The 24,752-nt window shown below is 47.1% G+C and overlaps 1 protein-coding gene across 1 annotated transcript; it reads left to right on the forward strand.

Annotated features, from left to right (window-relative positions):
• The first annotated feature begins 4,003 nt into the window (after window positions 1–4,003).
• LOC144101680 (membrane metallo-endopeptidase-like 1) lies at window positions 4,004–12,936 on the forward strand. Its single transcript, XM_077634814.1, has 5 exons — window positions 4,004–4,058; window positions 6,138–6,323; window positions 6,828–7,063; window positions 9,980–10,344; window positions 11,157–12,936. The coding sequence occupies exons 1-5, from the start codon at window positions 4,004–4,006 to the stop codon at window positions 12,934–12,936; spliced, it is 2,622 nt and encodes an 873-aa protein (XP_077490940.1).
• Window positions 12,937–24,752: the final 11,816 nt, after the last annotated feature.

The raw sequence follows: 24,752 nt of genomic DNA on the forward strand, positions 1-24,752 counted from the left end.
CATCGCTCTTGGCTACGACCCAGCCAGGATTCTACCGTATTCGAAAGCGAGCCTCAGTTTTCCCGATAAGTAGGTCACTTCGCAGCGCAGAAGCTACGTCTGGATCATCGGTGGAGACGCAGAACGTGCAAGGCTGCTGTATTTTCCTGAGATCGTACACTCCCTGGCGGCGGTGTCAGCCGGGCACCATGACCGATCCTGAACCGAACCAGAACGCCTTTTCGCCGCCAATTTCTTCGACACCCGATGACGCCACGGCCTCCGAAGAGGGAAGAAGCCCTACAGGCGAAACTACGAGCTCGAAGATCAAGAAGCGCTCACACGGAAAAACTTCTAGAACGGGCCGAAGGAAGTCCAGCGGCCGCGGTGCCTCTACGCTGGGGTTACCTCCGAGCGCCGAAGGTGGACAACCTGGCTTGGATAGCGACGGAGACCGAAACGATCAACCCGCCAGCGGCCGCACTGATAGCTCTCCTGACGTGCCGGGTAAGCTTGAGTGGCAGCAAGTTCACAAGAAACTCTAGGTAGATATTTTACGGCTCATGGCTGAGCCTGCCTTATCCAAGACTAAAGATCAAGAAATTGAATTCTGCATAGCTTTCATTCTCCTTTATTGCTGAATAGACGACAGAAGGAAAAGACGTGAGACATCCACGTAGACGCACTAACAAGTCATGGTTTATTCTTGTTGCATTGAATTCTCTTGGTTTACTCTCGTCTCCGCTGCAGCCAAGCAGGGACAGGGATACCGGCACCACCCGGTTGCCTGTTACCCCGCCCTTGCACCTATCTTTACACATTTGCAGATAAGAACAAGACCTTCTCTTGCCCCCCCCCCCCCCCCCCCCCCCCCGCGCAATTTCCATTTGGATGACCCAGGCACCACCAGGTGGCCTATTTTCCCGCCCTTCCACCAATCTATACTCGTTTGCAGATCGAAACAAGAACATCTCTTGCTTTCTGTGTACAATTTCCATTTGGATTGCAACTACACTGTTCTTTTCTGCGCCTACCATTTCTACATGGTATTCTCTCTTACCGCTGCTCTTTCATAACCAGCCGTCTATCACGGTCACCCATGTCCACACTCTCGCTTAGCGCCTCTTGCAGCGAACGCAGCCCACCTGGAGTCTGCCTCTTCGACTTCTACGAGCGTGTCACCATGCGGTGCAGCGGCTGCGAAAACGGAGAGTAGCGACGATGCTGCCCCGTCCTCCATCGTATCCCCAACTTCGCCGCGCCTTGAAAGCGTCAGCAGCCCGGAGTCGTCAGACCCCTCATCCGATGCGGAGCGACGTGTAAGAACTTTTAAGTGTTCTTTCCTAATTTCTTCGGTTTTGATGCGTAAGTCTTAGTTGTCCCATTGAGCTAAAACCCGTCTGTGTGTGTTTTTGTGCGTGTTAACCCTCGATGGTACCCATAAAAGATGACGTCCTCATGAAACCTGGCATGTGGTGGTTAAAAGTGCGATTAATCGCGCAAAGTTGCGCGGAACCACCTGGATCGCACAATTCCCACTGTTGGCAGTACCTGCCAACCAAGGGCAGTTGCACACCGCTTAACTATTGCGCCAGGAGTGGTATGAGGACTCCCAAGGATGTATGAATGATAAGTAGATAAAGACCAATTCTGCATATATGGGCAATAACCCATTAGTTAGCGTGCCATAGCCTTAAGGCGGAGCGCTGGCCGCAGTACGGCGTCGACTGCCTTCACGAATTTAGCGTACAAGTCAGAACACGTGCTACGGCTTCGCGTTGGCTGCTCCGTAGAGCCATGCAGAGGTGGAATTGCCAGCTGCGTGGCGTCAAGTTACATCACGACGCAGCGCGCGGCGGCTGCGTTCACAAAGTGATGGGGCGGCCTTACGCCTTCTCACACCTAAGTCTGAAGTGTCTCTTCCGACTTTTTTTAACTATCAGTATACATCGCTAATAGTCTGATTAACCTTGTGTAAAAGATCTCAACCGACTTCACAGGGCGAAATTAGAAATCTTTTAAAATACGAAATGACGCCCACTGTTGGTTGGCTTACTGGATGCTATCTCTATACGGACTGTGTCTAACGCACCACACCGCAGCTGGCCGAGCTGACGGTACTCAGGGGACGCACGCTGCCGCTGGACCCAAACGAGCTTCCCCTCAGTCCCATGCTGCAGCGGGAGGCCGCACCAAAGGGGAGGAGCGTGATAATTGACCCGCTTCCCGCAATCGGCGTCATCTCACCTTTGACTGAGATTGGCTCACCCGAAAGCTTCCATTCCCCGCCTACAGACATGCCGCCCGCCGTCGGTGAGTTTCGAAGCACCGCGGACATTTACAAGGATTCGACAGCGTCGTACCGAACCTCATGGCTAATCTTACCAGCCCGCCTTATGTGAACGCTAGCGGGTCTGCCTGATCGATCGTCCGGTATCCGGATTCGCGTCGTTCGGGATAGGTTGTTTCAGGCGGACCGGCTTGACGAGATGCGTGGAAGCGCTGTCATGGGGTCTTGTGAGCAAGAATCGTTCTGTTTAGGCGCCGTCACACTTCCGAGACAGCGGCGGAGCGTATCGCCCTGGAACGTCACTTTTGCACATTCACACTGCTCTTGAACCCGCAAGGTGTCGCTAGTGCCGCACTGGCATTTGCTTGCGAAGATCGAGCACGTGTAACTACACAGTCGTGGATTGCGGGCGACCTTGCTCAGCTCGGTAACTGAGAGAGCCCTTTTGTGTCTGATTCATGTGAACGACGCCATTTTGTGAGCCAGCTTTGCAGAGCGAAGTACCACAACCTAGAAAGCTTCAGGTTTGGGTACCTTGCTTCTTGTCATAACCGAAAACAAAAAGAATTCAACGATCAGGAAATTGAAGTCACATTTCTCGCAGAGGACAGCGAGAACAGCTTTATGTGAGCAGTACTGTTTCGACATGTGATTTGCGCCAATATCCAAATACCTACAGAACATTTGTGGATAGTCTCACCAAAATGCTAGTGTTCACAGCATGCGCTGTCTGCCATTTCCGAGACTGGCAGGGTACAAGAATAGGCTAAAGACGTCAGTTAGTGAAGTCGTAATTACTAAAAATGCCTTTTTTTCAGTAGTGGACAAACCCCTTAATCTACTGCTACTCAAAGGCATGATTCCATTTACTTCTCTGCTTCGTAGCCAGCCTCGCCGTAAGTTCATCTCATATTGCCACAGTGTTAGCCATTTACAGGCGCCGCCATGCGATGGGACAGCACCCGCTGATCTTCCCTGTCTTCCCCGGCTCGTGCGTTCGTTCGCTGAGTGTGTCTGCCTGGCTAGTCCTGGTGTGTCCTTCTGCCCTTTCTGCCGGCTTTCGGTGACACGCGAAAAACGGGTCTGACTGGCGCACTGTCGTCGCCTATGGTGCATGGGGCGGAGAATGTCACCACGAGTTCGCGGAGGTCGATGACAGCCCCATTTTCGCGAAGAAAATCGATACCGAGAATCAGGTCCTTGGAGCACTCAGCCAGCACAGCGAAGCAATCAGTCAAGATGAGACCGTGAATCTCAACTCTAGCGGTGCAGACGCCGAGCGGCATCACCACATGACCGCCAGCGGTCCGAATTTGTGTTCCGTGCTAGGGAGTCAGCACTTTTCTCAAGAGGGTAGCAAGACCACGACTCATGACGGAGAAATCTGCGCCGGTATCGACGAGGGCAGTCACATGGTGGTTGTCAGCAAGGACTGGTAGTTCGGCGTAAACAAACTCATTTTCTGGAGCGCGCGTCGTGGAAGGTTCTAGAGTGGCGAGTCGAGGTGTTCGTAGAAATGGGGCGTCGAGCAGAGGTTGTTCTGGGCGTTGGAAGGTTGTCGGAGCAGGTGGAAGATCGGGTTGAAGGGTCAAGTCGGCGAGCGGAGGATCTTGTTCGAATTGCGGAGCAACGGCGGCCCTACCTCCAGAGGTCGCCGTCTTCAGTTTTCCCAGCGTGGACTACGAGACTGCCGGATGGACGGCTGGCGACCTGGAGAAGAGAACCGACGGGGCGATGGTGACCTGGACGGGCGCTGTGTCGAAGGCGCAGGGGGGACGCTGGCTGACAGGTACTAATCGATGTCACAGGGTCGTTCACCATAGCGTGGCCGGAGTGCGTCTGGTGAAAACCCTCGCAGGCCTATCCGACGATACGGGCAGTGGCACAGTATGTGGCTGGTTTCACCGTAGTGGATGCACAGGGGCCGGTTGTTGGACGTGCGCCACACGTGTGCTTTGCTGAGGGGTGGTCGTGCGTCGGAGAGGGCAGGCGAAGTCGTAAAGCGTTGATGCGGTGCAGAAGGAGCAGGGCAGTAAAACGCCGGTGGTGCAGGCGCAGAGCTGCGCAACGCTTCACTGTACGTCATGGCATACAGCTCAGGCGGCGGCTAGGGACAGGCCATTGGCTGCACCGCTCGACGTACTTCATCGCGAATGACATCCGATATGGCTCCGACACCCGGGTGTTGCTCGACAGGGCGAAGCTTCTGTAGCTCCTCGCGCACAATGCTGCTGACAAGCTCACTGAGGACCTCACTCTCGGTTCTAAGCTGCGGCATGTTGGCGTCCGTAGCAGTTATATTCGCCGGACGGCCGTAATGCGCGAACCTCTGCTGCAAGCGCGCGTTATGCTCGTCGCCTCCCTAGCAAAGTCAACCACTGTGCTGGGAGGGTCGCGCACAAGTCCTACGAAAAGCTGCTCTTTCACTCCTCGCATAAGATGACGCACCTTCTTCGTTTCCGACATGGTAGGATCTGTGCGGTTGAAGAGCTGTGTCATGTCTTCTACGAACATGGCGACGCTCTCATTTGGCCGCTGCGCTCGGGACTGCAGGGCGACTTCAGCTCGCTCCTTCCGTTCATTGCTGCCGAAGGTGTCGAGCAACTGTCGCCGGAAGTCTCGCCAGGTGGGGATAGCGAACTCGTGGTTTTCAAACCACGTCCTGACGGAGTCGTCCAAGGAAAAAATAGACATTGCGTAGCTTGCGGTCCCCGTCCCACAGAATAAACGCAGCGACTCGGTCGTAGCTGGCTAACCAGACTTCCACATCTTCAAACTTGTCACCATGAAACGGCACGGGAGTGCGAGGCGCATGCAGAAGCAGTGGTGGGGAACTGACGGCATTCTGGGTGCTCTGGCTTGCCGCAGTGGATGTAATTGCACGCCGTGGTGCCGTAAGGGGTCGGAACTCAGGATCTATGCCTCGCAAGCGGCGACTTGCCTTGTGGACCGGTGTCGTGTCCACGGGGTGTAGCTGGGCGTTGTCGGAGGCTCCCGGGAGCTCTTCGTGCATTGAGAAATTACCCAGCACCTGCACCAAAATGCCACCGAAAGCCGGCAGAAAGGGCAGAAGGACACTCCAGGACTAGCCAGGCAGACACACTCAGCGAACGAACGCACGAGCCGTGGAAGACAAAGAAGACCAGCGGGTGCTGTCCCACCGCATGGCGGCGCCAGTAAATGGCTAACACTGTGGTAATATCTTAAATACTTTGACTGCAGTCTTCACTAATTTGTGACCATCTTTGCGCGCTTATTTTTGTTCAGTGTTTCTCCGGAAAGCTCTTCGTTAAAGACGACTCGTGTAAAAATGACAGCGTTCCCTGACAATAACTGCAATTAAAAACTCCGACGAGCGCACTAGGAACGGTCCGCAAGAAGAAGAGGTTTGGTTTGGTTTATGGGGATTTCACGTCCCAAAGCGCATCAGGCTATGAGGGACGCCGTAATGAAGGGCTCCGAACATTTTTGTGCACTGACATTGCACAGTACACGGACCTCTAGAATTTCGCCTCCATCGAAATTTGACCGCCGCGGTGGGGATTGAACCCGCGTCTTTCGGGTCAGCAGCTGAGCGCCCTAACCACTGAGCCACCGCGGCGGCTCGTGGATGGTTCATTGATGGAGGATGGATGGCGAAGTATTTAGGATGGGACACGTACTTCTTCCGAGGCTTGTTTCGAAGCTGATGAGTCGAAGGAAATGGAAAGATGTTCCTGTCCAAGCATGAATGCGTAATGTCGTCCTTGATGCCAACAGCAAAAAGAATGCGTGATTTTGTTAGTTCCGACTCCGCTAACCTGAGGCACAGCGGCCTCTTTAATAACAGGTAGTTTTGACCTTCGCTTGGCGGTCTATACGCCAACAGAACCAGCGTCACTCAGCAAGGAAGCCCGAGAGAAGGCAGCAGATTCCGTTAGGCGTCAGTCGGTGTCCAGTCGTCGGCGGACCTCTACGGATTCTGCGAAGCATGCCGTCATCTGTGCGCCTGTACTCAAGGTGCGTCGACCTTCTGAGGCCGACCAGGAGCTCCGCGGTGGGGAACTGCCAGAAGGTACGTGCCGTCAACTCGGAATGGTCGTAGAACCCTCTGTCCTATGACGTGTCTTACGAATGAGACTGTAATATTTGTGCGATAGACGGCGCAGGTCCAACATCGCGTTTAAAGTAGGAGGTGAGGAGCAGTAATCGGTTGGTATAATTGTCTTGTACCTACCGCACATAGGCAAACGGTGAGAGGTTATTTTTCCTGGAAAATTGAGCTTTTTTTGGAAACAATACTTTCGCGTGGAAGGTTTGTTTTTTGATGAGCCAGCTTCTGGTTACGGCATTTTGCTACTCGTTTCTGTTTGTAGCCGCATTATGCGTGTTGCTGATGTTAATGACAACACCCTTTAACCAATGGGCGAGGGTTTTCGCGATGTTCAAAACGATTGCAAGCTACGTTTCAGGTTAATTTTCTTGTTCAAAGAGGCTCCTGTTCAAGTACGTGCATCCATACAGAATTGCTAACAAACGTTTACTAAGCCGCACGTTTTTCATCGTTTCTTAACCACAGTCCTGGCACCGGGTGCACCAGCCCAGCAGCCATGCAGTGCTGACGCTAGAGAGGTGCCACTGAGCCAACCAGTGGTTAGGAGTCCGCTCACTCAGGAGTTGGTCATGTGGCTGCAAAAGAAGATGGCACGCCGACGGCGCAGTTCGCAGGAAGGACGGAGCCATGGCTCTTCGGACAGGATCCGCCGACATTCTTCCCACCGTGGAAGGCGTGGTTCGCGGGGAAGCTCGCACAGTGTAAGTGGTTGGATACCTTTGGATCTTTCTACTTTTTTTCTATGCGATGCAAAAATAGTCTTTTTTTTTCTGACACGCGCGGAGTTCTTTACGTTTCTGAGGTTATAAAAATGGCTGGAAAAACGATGCCATCGCAGTGAATTTTCTACAAGCACCCTTGACCTCAACCTTGAAGATGGAACAGACAACTGAGATACCGGGATTTTTGTAATGGAGGGTGCTCCAATGTCCCATAGTGTTGATTTATTTTTCGGTTGGCATGAAGAGTGCTGTCCCACGTTGCTGGATAAGGCTGGGCTGTCGCATGCGCCTTGTGTCGAAGTTCGCGGGCGAATCACCACCTCATTACCTGGGATCCCAGCGTGACTGGAATACAGTTCAAAGTTCCTCTGTGGCGAAGAAATTTGGTGAGAGGGTCTTGTAAATAATATACGAGTTGCGCTGGAATGTGAGCCATACGATCTGCGTGCATAGAATGGATCAAATCGGTATATAACATATCAGTAGGGTTTGTCTGTCCCTGGGGATGTCCTGTACACTGGTATTTATGGGGAGGGTTTCGAGGGCAGTGATTTGAGGTTGATCAGTGTAATGACGCAGGGTGTTTAACACCGCACTGAAGATTGGATCCCCTTCGAACTCAGCTCGTGGAGCTTCTGTGGAGGCCATCGTTGAATCAAGCAAGATAAGTGTGGCAGGCGCCGTCAGGAGAGCGACTGCGCGCGTTGATACCCGTCATAATGTGTTTAGAATTGGGGGTGGTGTGGATTATTTGGGAGCGGGAGACAGGGTAATGATGAAGAGATCAAAGGGCATTGAGATCAGCGTGGCGAGTGATTTAGTGGCCCTGTGTGGTTCTGGAGAGATGGCGCATCTGCCAGTTTCGATGCTTGTGTAGGGCGTTTCCCGGGCAAAATAGCCTCGTAAAGTGTAAGCTGTTAGCGGACGTGTGTATGTGAATATTGAACGCGCTATTGCGCAACGTACGAAGTGCAACCGCAGTCTAATCGGTTAAGTAAGGGAACTTTGAAAAGATTATAACTGAGGCCGTGTGCGTGCACTCTGCAGCGCATCAAAATTTTTATAGATCTCAGCCCTGTCCACTTTTTCCTCTGCCTCCTCTGTGCCTTGCCGCCATGCCTGAATCATTCGTACTTGATGCTGATATGAAACACTCCTTCTCCTGCCCTGTTGCCATTCAATCTACAAATGCTACAAGAATTTAGTGCATATTCTAATACAGTTAAACACTCATTTTCTTGTCAAATCGATTACAGAGTGGAATGAATTGTTAAAGTGTGTAGTGAACAGCCAGAATGTAGAAATGTTTGTTGATAATTTGAGAGCCTTTTGTATGTGAAACCGTTGTTTTTTGCTTCTTTTTTTCGCATCATCTGTTTGCTTTTGCATGACGCTCGTCTCTATCTTGTTTATTTTTTACTTGTATCTGTGCTCACCCCTGCTTAGAGTCAAGCGACTCCGCAGTATTGAATGAATAAATAAATCACCCATTAGCCATATCCCTATTCCCCACGTGGCAGGCATGGCTAGCCTCACGTCAGCTCTTGTACGAGTTGGCCTTGATGGACCCGACGCACGCTCTCCTTCACGCTTAATGCTGCGTCGTAAAATTATTGCTCGTTCTTTCTTTGATATTTAGCTAAGTGTTACTATTCTTTTCACTGGACGCATCTGAAAAACGGCCGTGCTATCAATGCTCTACATGAGCAGTTAGTGATCGAAAACGGAACTATTTGAACTAACTATTAACGAGGCGCCATTTCCTGCTTTTTTAAAACCTAATTTAGATGTATGGGCAGACATGCTCTACGTAATTTTTTCAATGCGAAAGCAAGGCGGTTTTCACCGGTGGAATTGTGACATTTGCTGCGAGACTGTTCTTCGTATTCTGCTGCAGAAGTCTACTTGTAGTGAACTACGGTTTTTGCCTCTTCCGCTTAGTTATGTATGGAGCATGTGCTAAGTAAATAATGCCGCGATGATCACGCTGCAATACTACAAATCGACAATCAAAAGCTCACAACATATTCAGCATAATGCGATTGCTGCAAATGATGGTTTATTTTTACCATGAGTTTTTCATTTTTTATTTGCTAAATTTTCACCTGGACGATTCGAGTGATCTGTTATTTTAATCTGGCCACTTTTCCCATTTATTTGTCGTGATCGTGTGTAATATTGTTTAATACATATTTATTGAAAGTTGTGTTAACCACTGTTTTGCTGCCAAAGCAGCTGAGTGTCCATGATCCAAGAGGCAGCTTTTACTGTGAGCATCCTGCCACCAAGTGCATTTTGGTGTTGAAATAAACATTAATAATGCGAAAACATTTCTAGGCTATGTCTGCGGGACCGCAAAACGTGTCCACAGCGATTGTGACATTCTCAGAAATAATATCAAACGAGTGGCTGCGATCGATATAGGACGATGTGACGCTGATGCGCAAAAAAATTGTTGTCAGTAGGATGATTGGCTAATTATTTTTGGCAATAATGCCAAAAAACGTAGAAACTGCGCGGAAAACAGCCGTGCGCGGCAAAATATTCGAAAATAGGAAAGAAAGTGAAAAGAAAGCTTGAAAAGGATTTAAATGTGTTTGATGAGTGATAATTAATGAAACAAAAAGTGTGAAACATATATTGATTAGCTAATTAATTAGAAGCAAACGTCAATGGTCTGAAAGAGCGGCAAAGGGAGGCGACGAGTGTCGAGGAGGCGTCAATGCTTTCGCATTCCTCCAATGCGGGTAGCCCCAGTGATCTCTAACGTTCTTCTTATTATTATTATTATCTATTAACAAATGTAGCCTATGGAAGCGATGATACGGTGCCCCTTCTAGTTTACTTCTTTGATGGAACTTCATGGAACATCGTGTTCCCTGTGCTATTCTGCAGGGCTCCAGCTTTGGCGAGCAGCTCTCCGTGCGCGTTCACAAGCACGCCATCTCCAAGTGGGTGCTCGGCTGCGTGGTCTCCATGCTGGTGCTCGTGGTGGTTGTCCTGATCGTGCTCATAGTTCGTAACATGATGAAACCTCCGCATGTCGTCGAGCGCCACCCCTGCGATACTGAGGACTGCGTAGCGCACGCGCGCCACATCCTGCTCACCCTCAACACGTCGGCCGACCCGTGCTCGAACTTCCACGCGTTCGTATGCGGCGATAGTTCATCGCCAAGCGGTAAAGAGGCGCCGTCTGTAGAGCTTGGAGCGAACTCCGACCCAGATCTCCGCAGCATGGGCAATCTCCCTTCAGCCTGGAGGTGGGTAGTGCCTATGTTAACATCGAAAACAGCCTTTCTTGTGCTAGTGTTCAGCTATTCGGCAATCGCTTTCCTCGCATTTGCAGGCAACTAGAAACAGAAAGCGCAACACACACATACATACATACATACATACATACATACATACATACATACATACATACATACATACATACATACATACATACATACATACATACATACATACATACATACATACATACATACATACATACATACATACATACATACATACATACATACATACATACGTACGTACGTACGTACGTACGTACACACATACATACTCTCTCTTAGCGTATGCCCCTAACATCCGCTACACTGAGTACAGCACAGAGCATAAGAAAGGACGCACGAACCTCCTATGACCGTTTACAAGCGCGTTTCATGTAACACTACCCGAGGCTTGAGCAGAACGGTGCGCCGTAGACACGTGAAACCAAATACATGTTTCTGAAGTGTTGTGGCACAGATCAGAAGCCTTTTCTTTTATTGCGTCTAATTAATATTTGGCTGACAATAATTATGCGCAGTTGTAAATTCGGTCCAGACTAAAGGACCTTAGATGTGGGGAATATGAGCCTTTATCAAAATAAAATATTTTGAGAGCTCCTCCTCAACGACAACGACCTCCTTAAATTTTGTAGACACCATCAGAACCGCCTTGCCCTCAAGAGCATGCACGTACTCGCATGGGCACTGAAACTTGCGGTGAAGGTTGAGCCACTGGTAATCTTTAGAATGCAATGATAAATTTTTATTAATATGGACTTATTATTTACATTGTGCAGGCTAACCCGGCATTACGCTCAAGTGATCAACAGCACCATTGGGAACCTCAGGCTACTGCTGTCGATTAAGACAACTCCAGCGGCGACTGTGAAGGCCTTTTCATCTCTCAACCATTGCCTCCAAAGGGACGACAAGGGAGCTTCCAGTCCTTTCGCAGAGTTCATGCAAAAACGAGATATTCCGTGGCCTTCCAAACCACAGCGAAGAACCCAAGTCGTAGACATCCTCGACGCACTCCTACAACTAAGCATAGACTGGAGGGCATCGCTATGGTTGGATGTCCGGTTGTGGTACCCGGACAGACGCGTGAAACCTCACCCTTTGGTTGTCCTGGATGAACCGGGTCACGTTTCACTTCTGCGTATGGAGCAGCTCGGCACGCTTGATGATCAGGCTTACTCAAACGTAGTTCGTGAGATCGCGCACTTTTTGACGGACCGCAACAGTAGCGATGCCACTGCAGCTAACGAAGATCTCCTCAAGGACCCTGCAGCAATAAAGGAGCTCCGACAGGATGAAACGGCGGTTCGAACAGCCATTATGTCCACGCTGAGAGCAGACGACTCCCACGACGAGTTGGTCTCCTTAGACAGGGCTGGCTTCCTCCTGAGCAACGTCTCATTGCAAGAATGGATGGATCTTCTGGAGAAGTACCTCAAGCCAGGAGGGCTTGAAGTCTCAGTTTTCACAGCATTCCTTGTCCTCAACAAGCCGCACGTAGACGCACTTTCGAAGGTCGTGAGCGAGATTCCGGCATCGAGGCTGCTCAATGCATTGGGCTGGACGTTCGCTTATTCCTACTCTTGGATCGTCAACTCTAGCTTCGACGTTTTCGAAAGAGCAGCCACGATTGATTTCCATCCCAACTACGTCCTTTGCTTCGTAGCCGTCCATGAGTCGTTCGGCATCTCCATGGACGCAGCTCTGTTCGTGCATCTTTTCCCAGAGCAGGAGCGAGATAAGGTGACTGCCATCGTCAACGGCACAGCGCACGCACTCATCAGTGCCGTCGGTGCGTCCCGAAACGTTTTGAATGCCACCAAGTCCGAGAGCCATGCAAAGATTATGTCGTTGGCCTCACACGAATTATGGCCTTCGCATCTGTTTCTTAACTTCGATGCTCTAGATAGCTTTTACGCTGCTTTTCCATCGGGCAGTTCTGAGAACTTTTACGCATCCTGGTTTGAATCGAGGAAAGCTCTGAGACAGGCTTTGTCAAACCGCTACCACGGAGCTCTGATGACGTCTAAGTTGAGATGGTACAGAGAGAAGATCGCGTACGTTTACTCCCTGAACGTAATGCTCCTTGGCTTCGCGGCTATATTTCCGCCCACTTACCTTACGCACGGGAACCACGTCATGACGTACGCTGGTCTGGGCTTCCAGTTCGCCAGGCAGATGGTGAGGTCGGTGGACGAGCGAGGCAGACGACTGGACTACTCCACCGGAACGTATCTAAGCTGGTGGGAAGAGAACGAGACGTGCCGAATCAAAAAGACCCAGTCGGCAAGGGAACGCAAGATGATCAAAGACCTGTTTGCGCTGGAAATGGCATTGGCGACAATGAAGAAAGCGTCAGCGGCTGACGGTTATCCGCTGCAAGTGAAGCTACTGGAGAAGTTTTCGCCAATGCAAACTTTTTATATTAGTTATTGTAGCCACTTTTGCGGCGAGTATGGGGCAGAAGAGTCGTGTGGCTTGGCACGAAACGGCTCGGAGTTCGCGAGAGCGTTTAACTGTCCGCGGCTCGCCGATCATGCCGACTGCCTTTTCATTTAAAGATGTTGTTAGCTATCGTGCTTTTCCTGTTACTGTCAAAATATAGTATATGTACCTTCCTGTCTAATTTATTACCGAGCGCACCGCGTACTCTGTTGCTGTCGCGTTTTCTAAATTTAGAGACGTCATTATGTAAACACCGTTTGAGGTGTTTGTGTCCTTCCCGAAAACGTCTCTTTAACGCGACGATTTTCAGACATGTGTTGGTACCATTTCCGTCGACGTTCGCCGAACACGATTTCTAGACTTGTGTTGGGACTATTTCCGTCGACCTTCACCGAAGCAATTCTGTAGTTAATGCGAACTCATTTGAATTTTAGTCATCAATGCAATGTCTTGACGTTCATTGGTTTCTTCTTCTTGGTTTACATCCCTTTCTTCTTTTTCTTTTACCTAAATGTTAGAGGCAGAATTGCGCAGCACGAGTAACGCTGGGAGAGGAACGCAGCCGCCAGTTCTTTACCAGGTTTCAAAAAGCAGTCTAAACTTGAACGAAATGGACACACACTTTCCTCTGGAGTTAAAATCTGGAGCCGCAGCTGAAGCGAGCCGTTGATGTTTCTACGGAGAGAGCCGCCTCACCGAGGCCCTCTTGAGACGAGCTTCAATCTAATGCGGCGACACACCTCACGTGAGGCATCAGCAATAACGCGACTTTAGATTGAATGAGGAAGAGGAAGATGGCTAAGGTAAGACAGAGCTGCGCAGAAAGCGATGCTGGGAGCTGGGCTTGGCACGACGGCAGAACTTTCGCCCGGCCGTACTCCATAGCCACTGCGCAGCCTAAGGAAATGGAGGAGGACACTAAGTGCCAGAGTGCACAGGGTGTTTAACCTAAGACTTTAAGCAATCTTAAACCAACTGCAATTAGAGAGTTCCTTAGCAACTGAACGTTTAGTTACTGGCCTTCTGGTTGTTTGAGAGGGAAGAGGTGGGAGTGGTTGCGTAGGCGTTACAAGCCATGTTCCAAGCAAAACCGCCTCTTTAGGCATTAAATTCTCTTGGTTCATTCATGGAACCGCCTTTGCCGAAATGACCATCAGTTGCTCATCTAGAATGGCTTCGAAAGCCACCTCACAGTTAGTATTATACGTAGCTGGCTGTCTCGTGCTTATCGACAGTTTTTCGCTAGAGGATACTTATCTGTCGATTCCATGCTGCAAAAAAAAAAAGAGGGATGAAAATCCTCTGAGCGCTACTGTTCAACTTAGGAGCCTCCAGAGTCACCTTTCCGACGACCGACCTCTCCACTTTTCTCTTAATTAAATTACCTTCTCTCTTTCCAAGAAGAGCCGAATGGCTTTTGTGCGCACGTACTCTTTGTTGTTGTCAAAATGGCGGTACCAAAATGCGATGTGTGCACCACATGGATGCTCGTTCAGTGCTTCCGTGGCATCAACTCAGCTATAATTGTTCTCGTGCCTCGATTATCAAGCGCTAAAGTAAAGAGGTTTACGCAATGCTCCATTATTTGTAAATCATGGCTTATACATATATATATATATATATATATATATATATATATATATATATATATATATATATATATATATATATATTTGGTGACCATGTTGGAAGTTACTGCTATATTGAGAAGAGCGCTTTTTTGGCATACCATTCACAGCGGTCTAGTACATCAGAATTCAGCTACTAAGATATGCTGTTTAACTAATGTTGGCCAGTTACCTTTTTCACTATTACTGTTAGGCTCTTCAATTATTGACAGGCGTATAGCCCAACGCATGTAACATTCTTATCAGTTTTTACAATAAAATTTAAAAACGCGGTCACCTTAGGCGCTGTGGCCCAAAAAATTTTGACTATCTGACAAGTACACTGGAGAGGTTGCTTTGCCTGCAATGTTCTCGAAAGCACATGAATTTTGGCGCGATGTAGACAAAATTGAACAAAATCCTTTCAAACGGTGTTCGCGCTGAACGAAAACCTCGCCCTCGCCAGAAAGCCGTGGCAGGCTGGCGTGGAAAGAATGCGGCCCGCCAATGACGTCATCACCTAGATTTAGATCGAGAAAGGAAGTCGAATTTCGTGGTGAATGGAAACAGGTTTGGAAGCGCCCCTCCTCTCTGCAGTGGCCATACAATGCCCTCTCAGCTGGATAACAAAGCCGACTTCGCTCAAGATAGGGCGGCTGGACCGCTCCTTCGCATGCACTGGGCAGAGGGTCACCGTAGCGGCAAAACCATCAAGCGAGACAACAAAGCGTGGGGAGAGGCGGTAGATCACTACCGACGAAGTACCTGGCCGTTACAACTCAGCAAAATGTGCGAAGCGAGCTGCTGCAGCGAAACAACGCTAGACCCCAAGCCCCCGACAAAAAACTCAGCGACAGATTTAGCGACATGTACAAATGCTCTCACCCTTACACATAAAAATTGCTTAAGTGCCCCCACAATGTTTTTTTCATTGCAAGACAATGTGTTTCTTGCTATTTTTTCACAAAGTCTAGGATACAATGCCGGTGGAAAACTGCGAGAATCACGCTGCCTGCAGCTATCAAGCGGTGTACCATTGCATGAGACCCACACAATGTGCACGCATTCCGCCAACAGTATGAGGTAAAGCACAGCCATTTTACGTCATTGTAAAGGTGAACCGAAAAATAAGAAAATGCCACTTTGCACTTTGTATTATTCGTCTCTCGCCGATGTTTATTTATCGAATATCGCTGCAGTATTATTGGCAATACAACCTTGTAACGGTGCACCTGGGGCATTTGCAGCAATATAATTGAGTGCGGCTTTGTGCTGTAGTGGTACTGCGTCACAGGATGTGTTTTTCTCCTTTTAAGGGCAGTGTGAGAGCCCCTCAATAAGAAGAGAAGGAAAAGGCAACGAACCGTACAAAGCGTACAAGGAACGTTACCGCGGGCTCTTTTCTTTTATGTCAACCTCTGAGTAATCGTGCCACTGCGCGCGTCAGTCCAGCCGTTGTCCTGTGTTGTTCTCTTCTTCTGTGTTCGTCCTTTTTGGCTGGTATATTTTTTTTCTTTAACATGCCACCTAAGTGCAGCCAAATGGCTACAAAGGAAAGCTATACAGCTTTCTCAGAAACTTCGCAGTTAAAGAAAAATTCGTTCTGGTCCGGGGTTCGAACCCGAGACCACCGCTTCACCGGAGCAGTCGCTCTACCAACTCAGCTAACCGGGACGGAAGGCTTACGGTAGAGCGAGAGCGATCAGATCAATAACTCAAAGTGGGAACAGTGTTGGTCAAATATTTAGGGAGTCCTTTGGGGGATTGCCCTCGTGCATAAGACCGCTGAATCGCTCTATGAGGTGCTTCCTAATTGTCGATGTGAAACTGGAAATCTACAAACACGGTGTCCGACCAACATCGGCACTGCAAGTCCACAATTTCAAATCCACGCGTTCCGACAGTCTACACTTGGGCCAAAAAACAAAACATACGCTTCGACCAGGTTCCCGGAGTAGGAAAAAATATAAAATTCCCCTGAGTAAAGAAAACGCTTCATTTCTGTTTTGCAGTAGCTGCGTCATGCAGGGGTCACATGTGCGAAAACTAGATCGGCGCGGCCCTTGGCGCGCTGCTCGCAATTCATCGCACGCAGCGGGCAGGGTACAGCTGCAGCGGAAAGCAATGATGCGCCGCTCCTTTCCAGTTTAATCCACAGCTAACGTCACACTTTGCTAGCCTGCAGCTTGCAACAATGCCTGAGCGCTCCTTCGTTCATTGTATTTGACTTTTGGGCCAGAAAGGACAAAACAGCTGTGCTATTGAAATTATTGCGTACTGTGCTTGGGCAAGGATAATGTACGCCTGCGCAAGTGCCGAGCTTACTGTAACGGCACTCTCTAGGGAAACGCCGGTCGACGCTGCAGTGGCACTGTGCTTTTCATGGCCATCGCTTTGTCTAGGCTGTGTCGCATCGAACCCAAAAAAGATGCGCTACTGGGGACAAATGTTTCCGCGACGCGAGTTCTAGGAAAAACGTTTATTGTAGCTCGGCCTCGCTGCCCAGTCTGCCTGATATTGTGGACCGAGGAAGGAACATTCAGGCCTTTAATGCCTCCATACAATAACAGATGTCTGGGTAGCGAGCTGGAGCTACAATAAACGTTTTTCCGAGAATTCGCGTCCCAGAAACTTGTGTCCCCAGTAGTACAGGGGCAGCTTAGCTTGCATAGAAATCCGCGCGCTCAAAAGATGGCGGCTTGTGTTGTGTAGGTAGCGCCACCTCCGGTGTAAGTACGCAGGTAATAAAATGTAATAAATTCAGAGACAAAAATGTGACTTAAACGCTACGTCTCGCAATGTAAGAAAAATAAAGACACTAACGTTTCGACGTTCAGCGTGGCACACGAGACAAGGACAAAGGCAGAAGGAATGCGCGCTGACTACGAATACAAATTTTATATACTGCTCGTTGTGTCTAGGTCCTCGCCTGCCGGGTCGCGCAGAATCTCATGATGTTATTGTTTGAAAAGGCCAGTTATTGGTATATATGCTCGGTATATATAGGCCTAGCAGACTCACGTCTTTTGTGGGATCTGTTCTTGAGCACCCGAAACTAATGGGCTGTAAGAAAATAGCGCTGATCGAGTTTTGCCCATATAAAAAATAAATTTTATAAAAAAGTCATATTTTGTTCATTTTAATACCGCAGAGCACAGCTTGGACTCAGAATGCTTACGCAAGAAACGTTTGTGGAACTAGCCCTCGAGAAAAGTTTTAAAATTTACAAACGCACAGTGTTATAAGGCGATTTCCAGCTGTGCATACATGGCATAAGAGCGCTTTAAATAGCGTTGCACTTTCATCAGGAAAATGCGGCCTGCCATTTAGAAAATATGGAGCACAGATATGTTCATTAGTACAACTAAATTATGGAAACTCAATAAAACATACAATCTCGCACTCACAAACGAAGAAGCAAGAGAAGTTACTGCGGAATGAGGAAGTACTAATAGTAGCTTTTAGTAATGGGTGGCGTGTAAACAAGCACTTTCTCTAAGAGGTTGTCCGGAAAGAATTCCATGGGATAACTTACCCCATTAAATACTGCTATATAGCAAATGCATCAATGGAAATAGGATCTGAGCATCAGATTATGCTGAAGGGTTCGCAGATTCCTCCCTCTACAATGAACAATAGTAAAAAATTTTTTCCCTTTCACGCGCTATGTACACAACTGTGTACACAGAGAACTCACAGGTTTGTTTGAGAGTGGGCTGTTCGCAGCCCTGATTTCTTTGTTTTAGGCAAATTTAACATCGTTCATCTCGCAAATAATCTCTTTTTTATTCCATATAGCGCACGCAGTAAATAATAATCCGCGAAACAATGAGCTGGGCAGCACGTCGTCAGCGACTTTTGTGAAGACAAATCTTTCCATCTATAGTAACAAAATTTTTCTATCCAATTACAAGAGTATCACGCACCTCCTAAATTCTTTCATTACTCTTGGGATGTTTACTTGATAAGTCATCAAAATCGATGTTGCCATTTTCATGGATTATGACGCTATACGAAATTTAGCACATCGCTGCAATAAATCAACCGCTAGTATTTTTGTCTTTAAAACTTCATAATCATAGCCATCAACATCATCATCAGCCTGACTACGCCCACTGCTGGGCAAAGGCCTCCTCCATGTCTCTCCAATTAACCCTCCCTTGGGAAACTTATAAATTCTCTTTGCTAAGGCCCTGATATACTATTAACACGGAAAAATATTTAATTTCTATGGAGGCATGGAAACAGAAAATTACGCGCAAAAGGAATAACGAAGTAGTACCAGAACAAGAAAATACTTATAACACTGACTGTGCACAGAAACGTTTTCAGCCGCGTTTTGCAGTGCTCTGTATGATGCGCGTAGCGTAAAAGTTCAAGGCAGTCTTATTTTCTTGTTCGCGAGAGATACGGCTATAGATTTCTCCAAAGCGCTCTCCAATGTTTATAAATAGATAAAACATATGGACAGCGGTACGGATCTTAACAGTATCGCGCAGCCATCGACCAGCCGGCTGAACCGCAGCGCTGCAAATAGTTTTGTTTTACAACGACATCTGTAGCTTCCGGGTGTAGATCGGTGGGATCATGTCGTCGTGCGCGCACGCTGACCATCGCAATCACATTGTCCCCCCCCCCTCCCCCCCCCCCTCGGGCTTATTATGTAGTCAGCGATTCTAATACTGCCAATGCGCCACAATTACACCGCACTCCGAACATCTCCAGTAACATTTGCTCAGTACGTACGTCTTTTTAATTTTTTATTTATACACATACCTCACAGGCTCCAACTGGAGTATTGCGTGAGGGGGGTAAGACAAACAACATATAGCGAAAACAGGAGCAAAAAACATAGCTAACAACAAATCAAAGAATCAAAAGAAACAGAAAATTGAATCGAAAGACGCCGAACAACATCAAGCAAACGAAAAAGAACAACACTCTGGACGATCAGAAACGCGCATAGCTCATCGAATTCCTGCAAAGAACTGCAGATGCATGTATATTTATAAACTGCTTGCAAGGATAGAGAATGACAGCCAAGTCGCATGGTGCAAATGAAACGTGTGCGCATCACCACGGAATCAATTTTTTAATGTTTCTCTAAACGTGTCTAGATTATTAATTTCAACAATGTGGCTTGGAAGATCGTTCCAAGCTGCTATTGCCAGAGGCAATGCAGATTTGTTAAATGCATTTGTGTGGCCAAAAACACGTGTGAAACTGTGTGTGTTATATAAGCGGCGAGATGTGCGAAATGGGCGGGAAAGGGGTAATGTAGTTGCGTGTTCACTGTGAGTGATTTTGTGCAGTAAGCAAAGCAGAGCTATCGTCCTTCTAGATTCAAGAGACGGGAGTGATAGTGATTTCTTTATAGCAGTTACGCTAGAATGCCTACTGTAATCTTTCGCGATGAAACGCGCAGCACGGTTTTGAACAGATTCGAGAGAATTTATTAAATATTCCTGATGTGGCGACCAGATGGCGGAAGCGAATTCGAGCTGAGGACGAACAAAGGTTCTGTACGCTATTTCACGAGTGGCTGAAGGGGCTTCACGTAGGTTTCGTTTTAGGTAACCAAGTGTGCTAGATGCTTTTGCTGTAACATGTTTTATATGCGCCTTCCATGATAAGTTTGCTGTAATATGAATACCGGGATATTTGTACAAGGGAGTGACAGTGACAGCACTGTTATTAAGCGAGTAAGTGTAAAGAGAGTTAGTTTTCTTTCGGCTGACAGTCATTAATTTGCATTTTTCTGTATTTAGTGACATTTGCCATAGCGTGCACCAGTTTGTAATCTTATCTAGATCTTTTTGAAGAGCGATGTGGTCGTCGGGTGTCTTAATTTGGCGATAAACTACGCAATCGTCAGCAAATAATCTGATTGCTGATGCTATGTTGGATGGCAAATCATTTATGTAGATGAGAAACGATAGCGGACCCAACACGCTACCTTGAGGTACACCGGATGAGACATCGGCCAAGGAAGAAGAATGGTTGTCAGTAAAAGTAAACTGTTTGCGGAATGTGAGGAAGTTCCTTATCCACGATATTTTAAGGCTGTCTAAATGTAATGGTGATAATTTGGCTATTAATCTAGAGTGTGGAACGCGATTAAAGGCCTTGGCAAAGTCAATAAAGATACTATCAATCTGGAAACCATTGTCTATGTATGTGAATAGCTCGTTAGTGAATTCGATTAGTTGAGTCTCACAGGAAAGCCCTTTCCTAAAACCGTGTTGCTTCGGATAGAAGAAATTGTTAGTTTCTAAGTGCTGCATAATATTTGATGCTATCACATGCTCTAGTAATTTACATGGAATGCTTGTTAATGAAATGGGTCGGTAATTACTTATCTTACTTTTATCGCCCGGCTTAAAGATGGGAATGATTTTCCCGATTTTCCAGTCACATGGCAGTTCCCCTGTGGATAAGGATTGCTCAAAAATGCGTGATATAATGGGGGCTGTATATGTGGATGTATGCTTCAAAATTTTATTATTTATACCATCAACGCCGGCTGAGGTAGAGACCTTTAGTTTCTTAATTAGGGATGAGATGCCAGAGGCATCAATCTTTATTGGTGCCATATACCTGTAGTTTACGTCTGCGATTGCGGGAATGGTAGAGTAATCCTCGCGTGTAAACATCGAGATAAAAAAGTTATTAAAAGCAACTGAGGATTCTTCTGAAATAGGTGCTCCGGTATTATCTTGGAGTGAAATTCGGCTCGAGTCTTTTCGAGGGGAAATCACTGCCCAGAATTTTTTAGGGTTATTTTGCATCATGGATTGGAGGTCATGTGAAAAGAATTTGTGCTTAGCGCTACGAATGTTACAGCAATAATCTTTTTCGGACTCTTTATGTTTTAACCACGCCACTACGGTTCCTTGCCGCTTAGCAATTCTGAACAGGCGTTTCTTTTTATTTTTTAATGAGCGTAGCGTCCTGTGATACCATGGTTTTGAACTATTTACCCGGAAGTGAATTAGTGGAATATGAGCATGTGTAAGCTGCATTAGTGTTTCCTTAAAGAGCTTCCAGTATTCCTCAACAGATCGGGAAACAAAATTACGTAAGAACGAGCTGTAGAAATTCTCCAAACCTATGTTGATGGCAGTGAAATCAGCCTTCTTATAATTAAATATGCACTTAGGTGTCGTAGTGCGTTTGTATAAGGGTAGTTCTATTGTGAGGTTAACGAGTAGGTGATCACTAAAGCCAGGCATCAAAGAAACTGATGCAACTGTTTCAGGGATGGATGTGAAGACGAGGTCAAGAACATTATTGCCACGGGTGGGTTTCTGAATCATTTGCACTAGAGAAAAATTTAGTGCAAGCGCTACGAAATCGCTGGAGGGTTGGCAGGGTGACGTTAGGTTATCCCAGTCAATTTCTGGGTAATTAAAATCGCCAAATAAGAATATGTTAGCTTTAGGAAATTTCGTAGTAATTTCGCAAAGATTTTCATACAAATAAGACGTGAACGTTTCTGTGCTGTCTGGTGGTCGATAACATATTCCAAATACGTTCTTTGAATACGAAGATGGAATGCAGACCCAGGTTATTTCAAGTGGGCTTGAAACTTCAAGGGGAAAGGCAGTAATGTCTTTTTTTACGGCTATCAATACCCCGCCGCCCCTTCTTCCGTCCCTGTTCTTACGATAGATGCTGTAGTCAACTGATGGTTGTAGGACTTCGTCATCAGTGATATATGAGTGGAGCCATGTTTCTGTGACTAGTAGAATATCACAATTGCTGTTTTCCAGATGCGAGCAAACTTCGACACGTTTTGGGAGTAAACTGCGCATATTCGTGAACGATACCGAAATCTGCGCTACATCATTATGGACACTTGGATTAGGAGGTGGATCACAATCAGATGAGACTGCCGGCCTTTGAAACTGCTATCTAGATGATTGAATAACACTGTTAGTGTCAGCGCAGTAAGTGAACGCGGTATTTTCTATGCGCAGTTTATGCACGGCTAGTTTAAACGGCACAATTTTGGACTTCGCAAATTCTATTAACTTTCTTCTGGCTACTCGTGTTTGCAATGAAAAGTCATCGCGCGCAGCAAAATTTGTATTTTTGAACTTTTAACCTTTTTCTATTACTCTTTGCTTATCCTTGAAGAAGGTGAATTTAGTAATAATCGGTCTACATTTACCCACTTGGTATTTGCCAAGACGATGCGCACGGTCAAGTTGCGAAGATTCGATTGTAACGCCAAGCTCTTTTGAACAAATATCAATGACTCTGCCTTCTGACGCTGACCATGTTTCATTGGAATCGTCAGGGATGCCAAAAAAGAGGAGATTACATCGCCTTAGCCGATTTTCCGTGTCATCGCATCTTGATTCAATAGTCTTAATTTGCTCAGATATTGAATTAATAGCTTCAGGCGAGTGGAGTGGCAATGTACTTTGGTTTTTTTTTCAGCGATGATGTGTCAACCTCAAGAACACGTATTCTTGAAGATAGCTGTTGCAGTTCCTCGTTGACAGGTGCTTGCCAGTGCTTAAGTGCGTGTAAATCACTACGCATATCTGCCTGCCCGCTTTCAATCCTTGTTACGGTTTCCAAAACAGTAGTTAACGGTTCTTCGGTAGAAGGTCCTGGATTTGTCTCGACATCGCCAGATAGAAGCAGAGCCATTATTTTAACACACATTGCTACACAGCTGCTACAACGCTTACACAAGTTAGAGAGCTCTAGTCTACTGTGGTCTAGTCTACAGTGTTCTGTCCGGATTTGACATGCGGAAAGCATCTCTGTAAGGAATGTCATATCTTACGTCCCGCGGAAGGGTGGCTAAATTAATCACCGCTGCTCGCGCAAAATATCTGCACATAAGAGAGCAGATCATTTTACCCTTGTAAGCAATTCTCTACGTCATCGAATTTTTCGACTATTGCCGAAAGTTATTTTTTTTATCGTAAAATATCAGAATTCTGGAACTGACTGAAATTGACTAATGCAGGAATATGGCTGGTGAGGTATTCGAAGTCTGTTTTTAGTATGTAGTGAATATTTCGCACCTTCGTCGCAGGGTCCAGTAGATTTGTTTTGCTGGCTTCAAGATGTTTAAAGGCTTCATCCATTACATCTGATTTGTATGCGCGCGCCTTTATCATGGGCTCTGGTGTTATATCCACAGAAATACAATTCAACAAGCGCGGAAATAATCAATAGCTGGGCACGCTCGTTGGAGAGGGTCGGGTGTCCCTGTAACCACCACGAGGCTAGCATTATTGCTAAGGTAACAGTGAATTTCATAGTAAGTAACCTGGAGTTGGTAAGCAATGGACAATGTGAAAGATGAATGACAGCTCACAATTCACGGCAGGGGCGATTGATGTGACACGCTTTTAGTACTGGAAACCATCAGTAATCACATGACGTAATGTGTGCGAAAACTATAAGATTACTATCTGCATTGATTTTTAATCAGTGAACGTGTTACTTTCCTTTAATGCAACGCAAAAGGTCGCGTTAGAGTGGAGCTTTCACCGGAGAATTATCGAAACCGATGAAGATGCGTGGGATGTCAGGCTAACAGGAAGCGCTGTGTCAGATGGTGTCTAAAATGTTCACTCCACAATCTGGCATTTGTTTTTACAGAGCAGAAATTTTCCACAGTTAGCTTTTTTTAGCTCGTTCCTCAGAAATGTGCAGCTGGTGATGCCGTCCGCATATAAGCCGCACACCCACTGGCAAAGAGCAAATTCAAGCACGCGCTGGTAAAAACGCATCTGACACATGCGAGCCCAACACTTCCAGCACATAAAAGCGCCTCCCGCATAGAAGGCAGATGTTATGCCGGTCAGGTATATGGAGGCGGAAAGGTACTGGCCGATGCTTTCTCTCTTGGGCTGTGGCCTCGCACGCGGAAAGAAAGAATTGCTCACCCTCTAGGTGAGCAGTAAAACGGTCGCTATTACATAGGTGGAAAAAATTGACGTCATTGTTGCTGTATTGAGCAACATTATTCTTCCACAGTGAGGCACTGTGATGAAACAATTTCTTTAAACCCAAGCACATATTTTACAATACTAAGCTGAAATGCAGAGCACGAAACAGAAATAAACAATAAAAAGTAAATTCGTGAAGAAACCTAAAGAAAATAGTTGCACTGAACGGAAGCTTGTGTCAAGGGCAGGGCATTTGGACAACTGGCATCGAGAAAGCCAAGTCTGACGAAATAAAGCTAAAGAATTGGCTGCCGTTTTCCTCTATTGTCTGAAAACCGCATATAAACGCTCCAGGAGGCACAACTCTTATCGAAGGGCGAGCGAGGAAATTTAAGATGGTGAAGTT

This window comes from Amblyomma americanum, chromosome 8, assembly GCF_052857255.1.
Source record: "Amblyomma americanum isolate KBUSLIRL-KWMA chromosome 8, ASM5285725v1, whole genome shotgun sequence".
In the NCBI taxonomy this organism is placed as follows: Eukaryota; Metazoa; Arthropoda; class Arachnida; order Ixodida; family Ixodidae; genus Amblyomma; species Amblyomma americanum.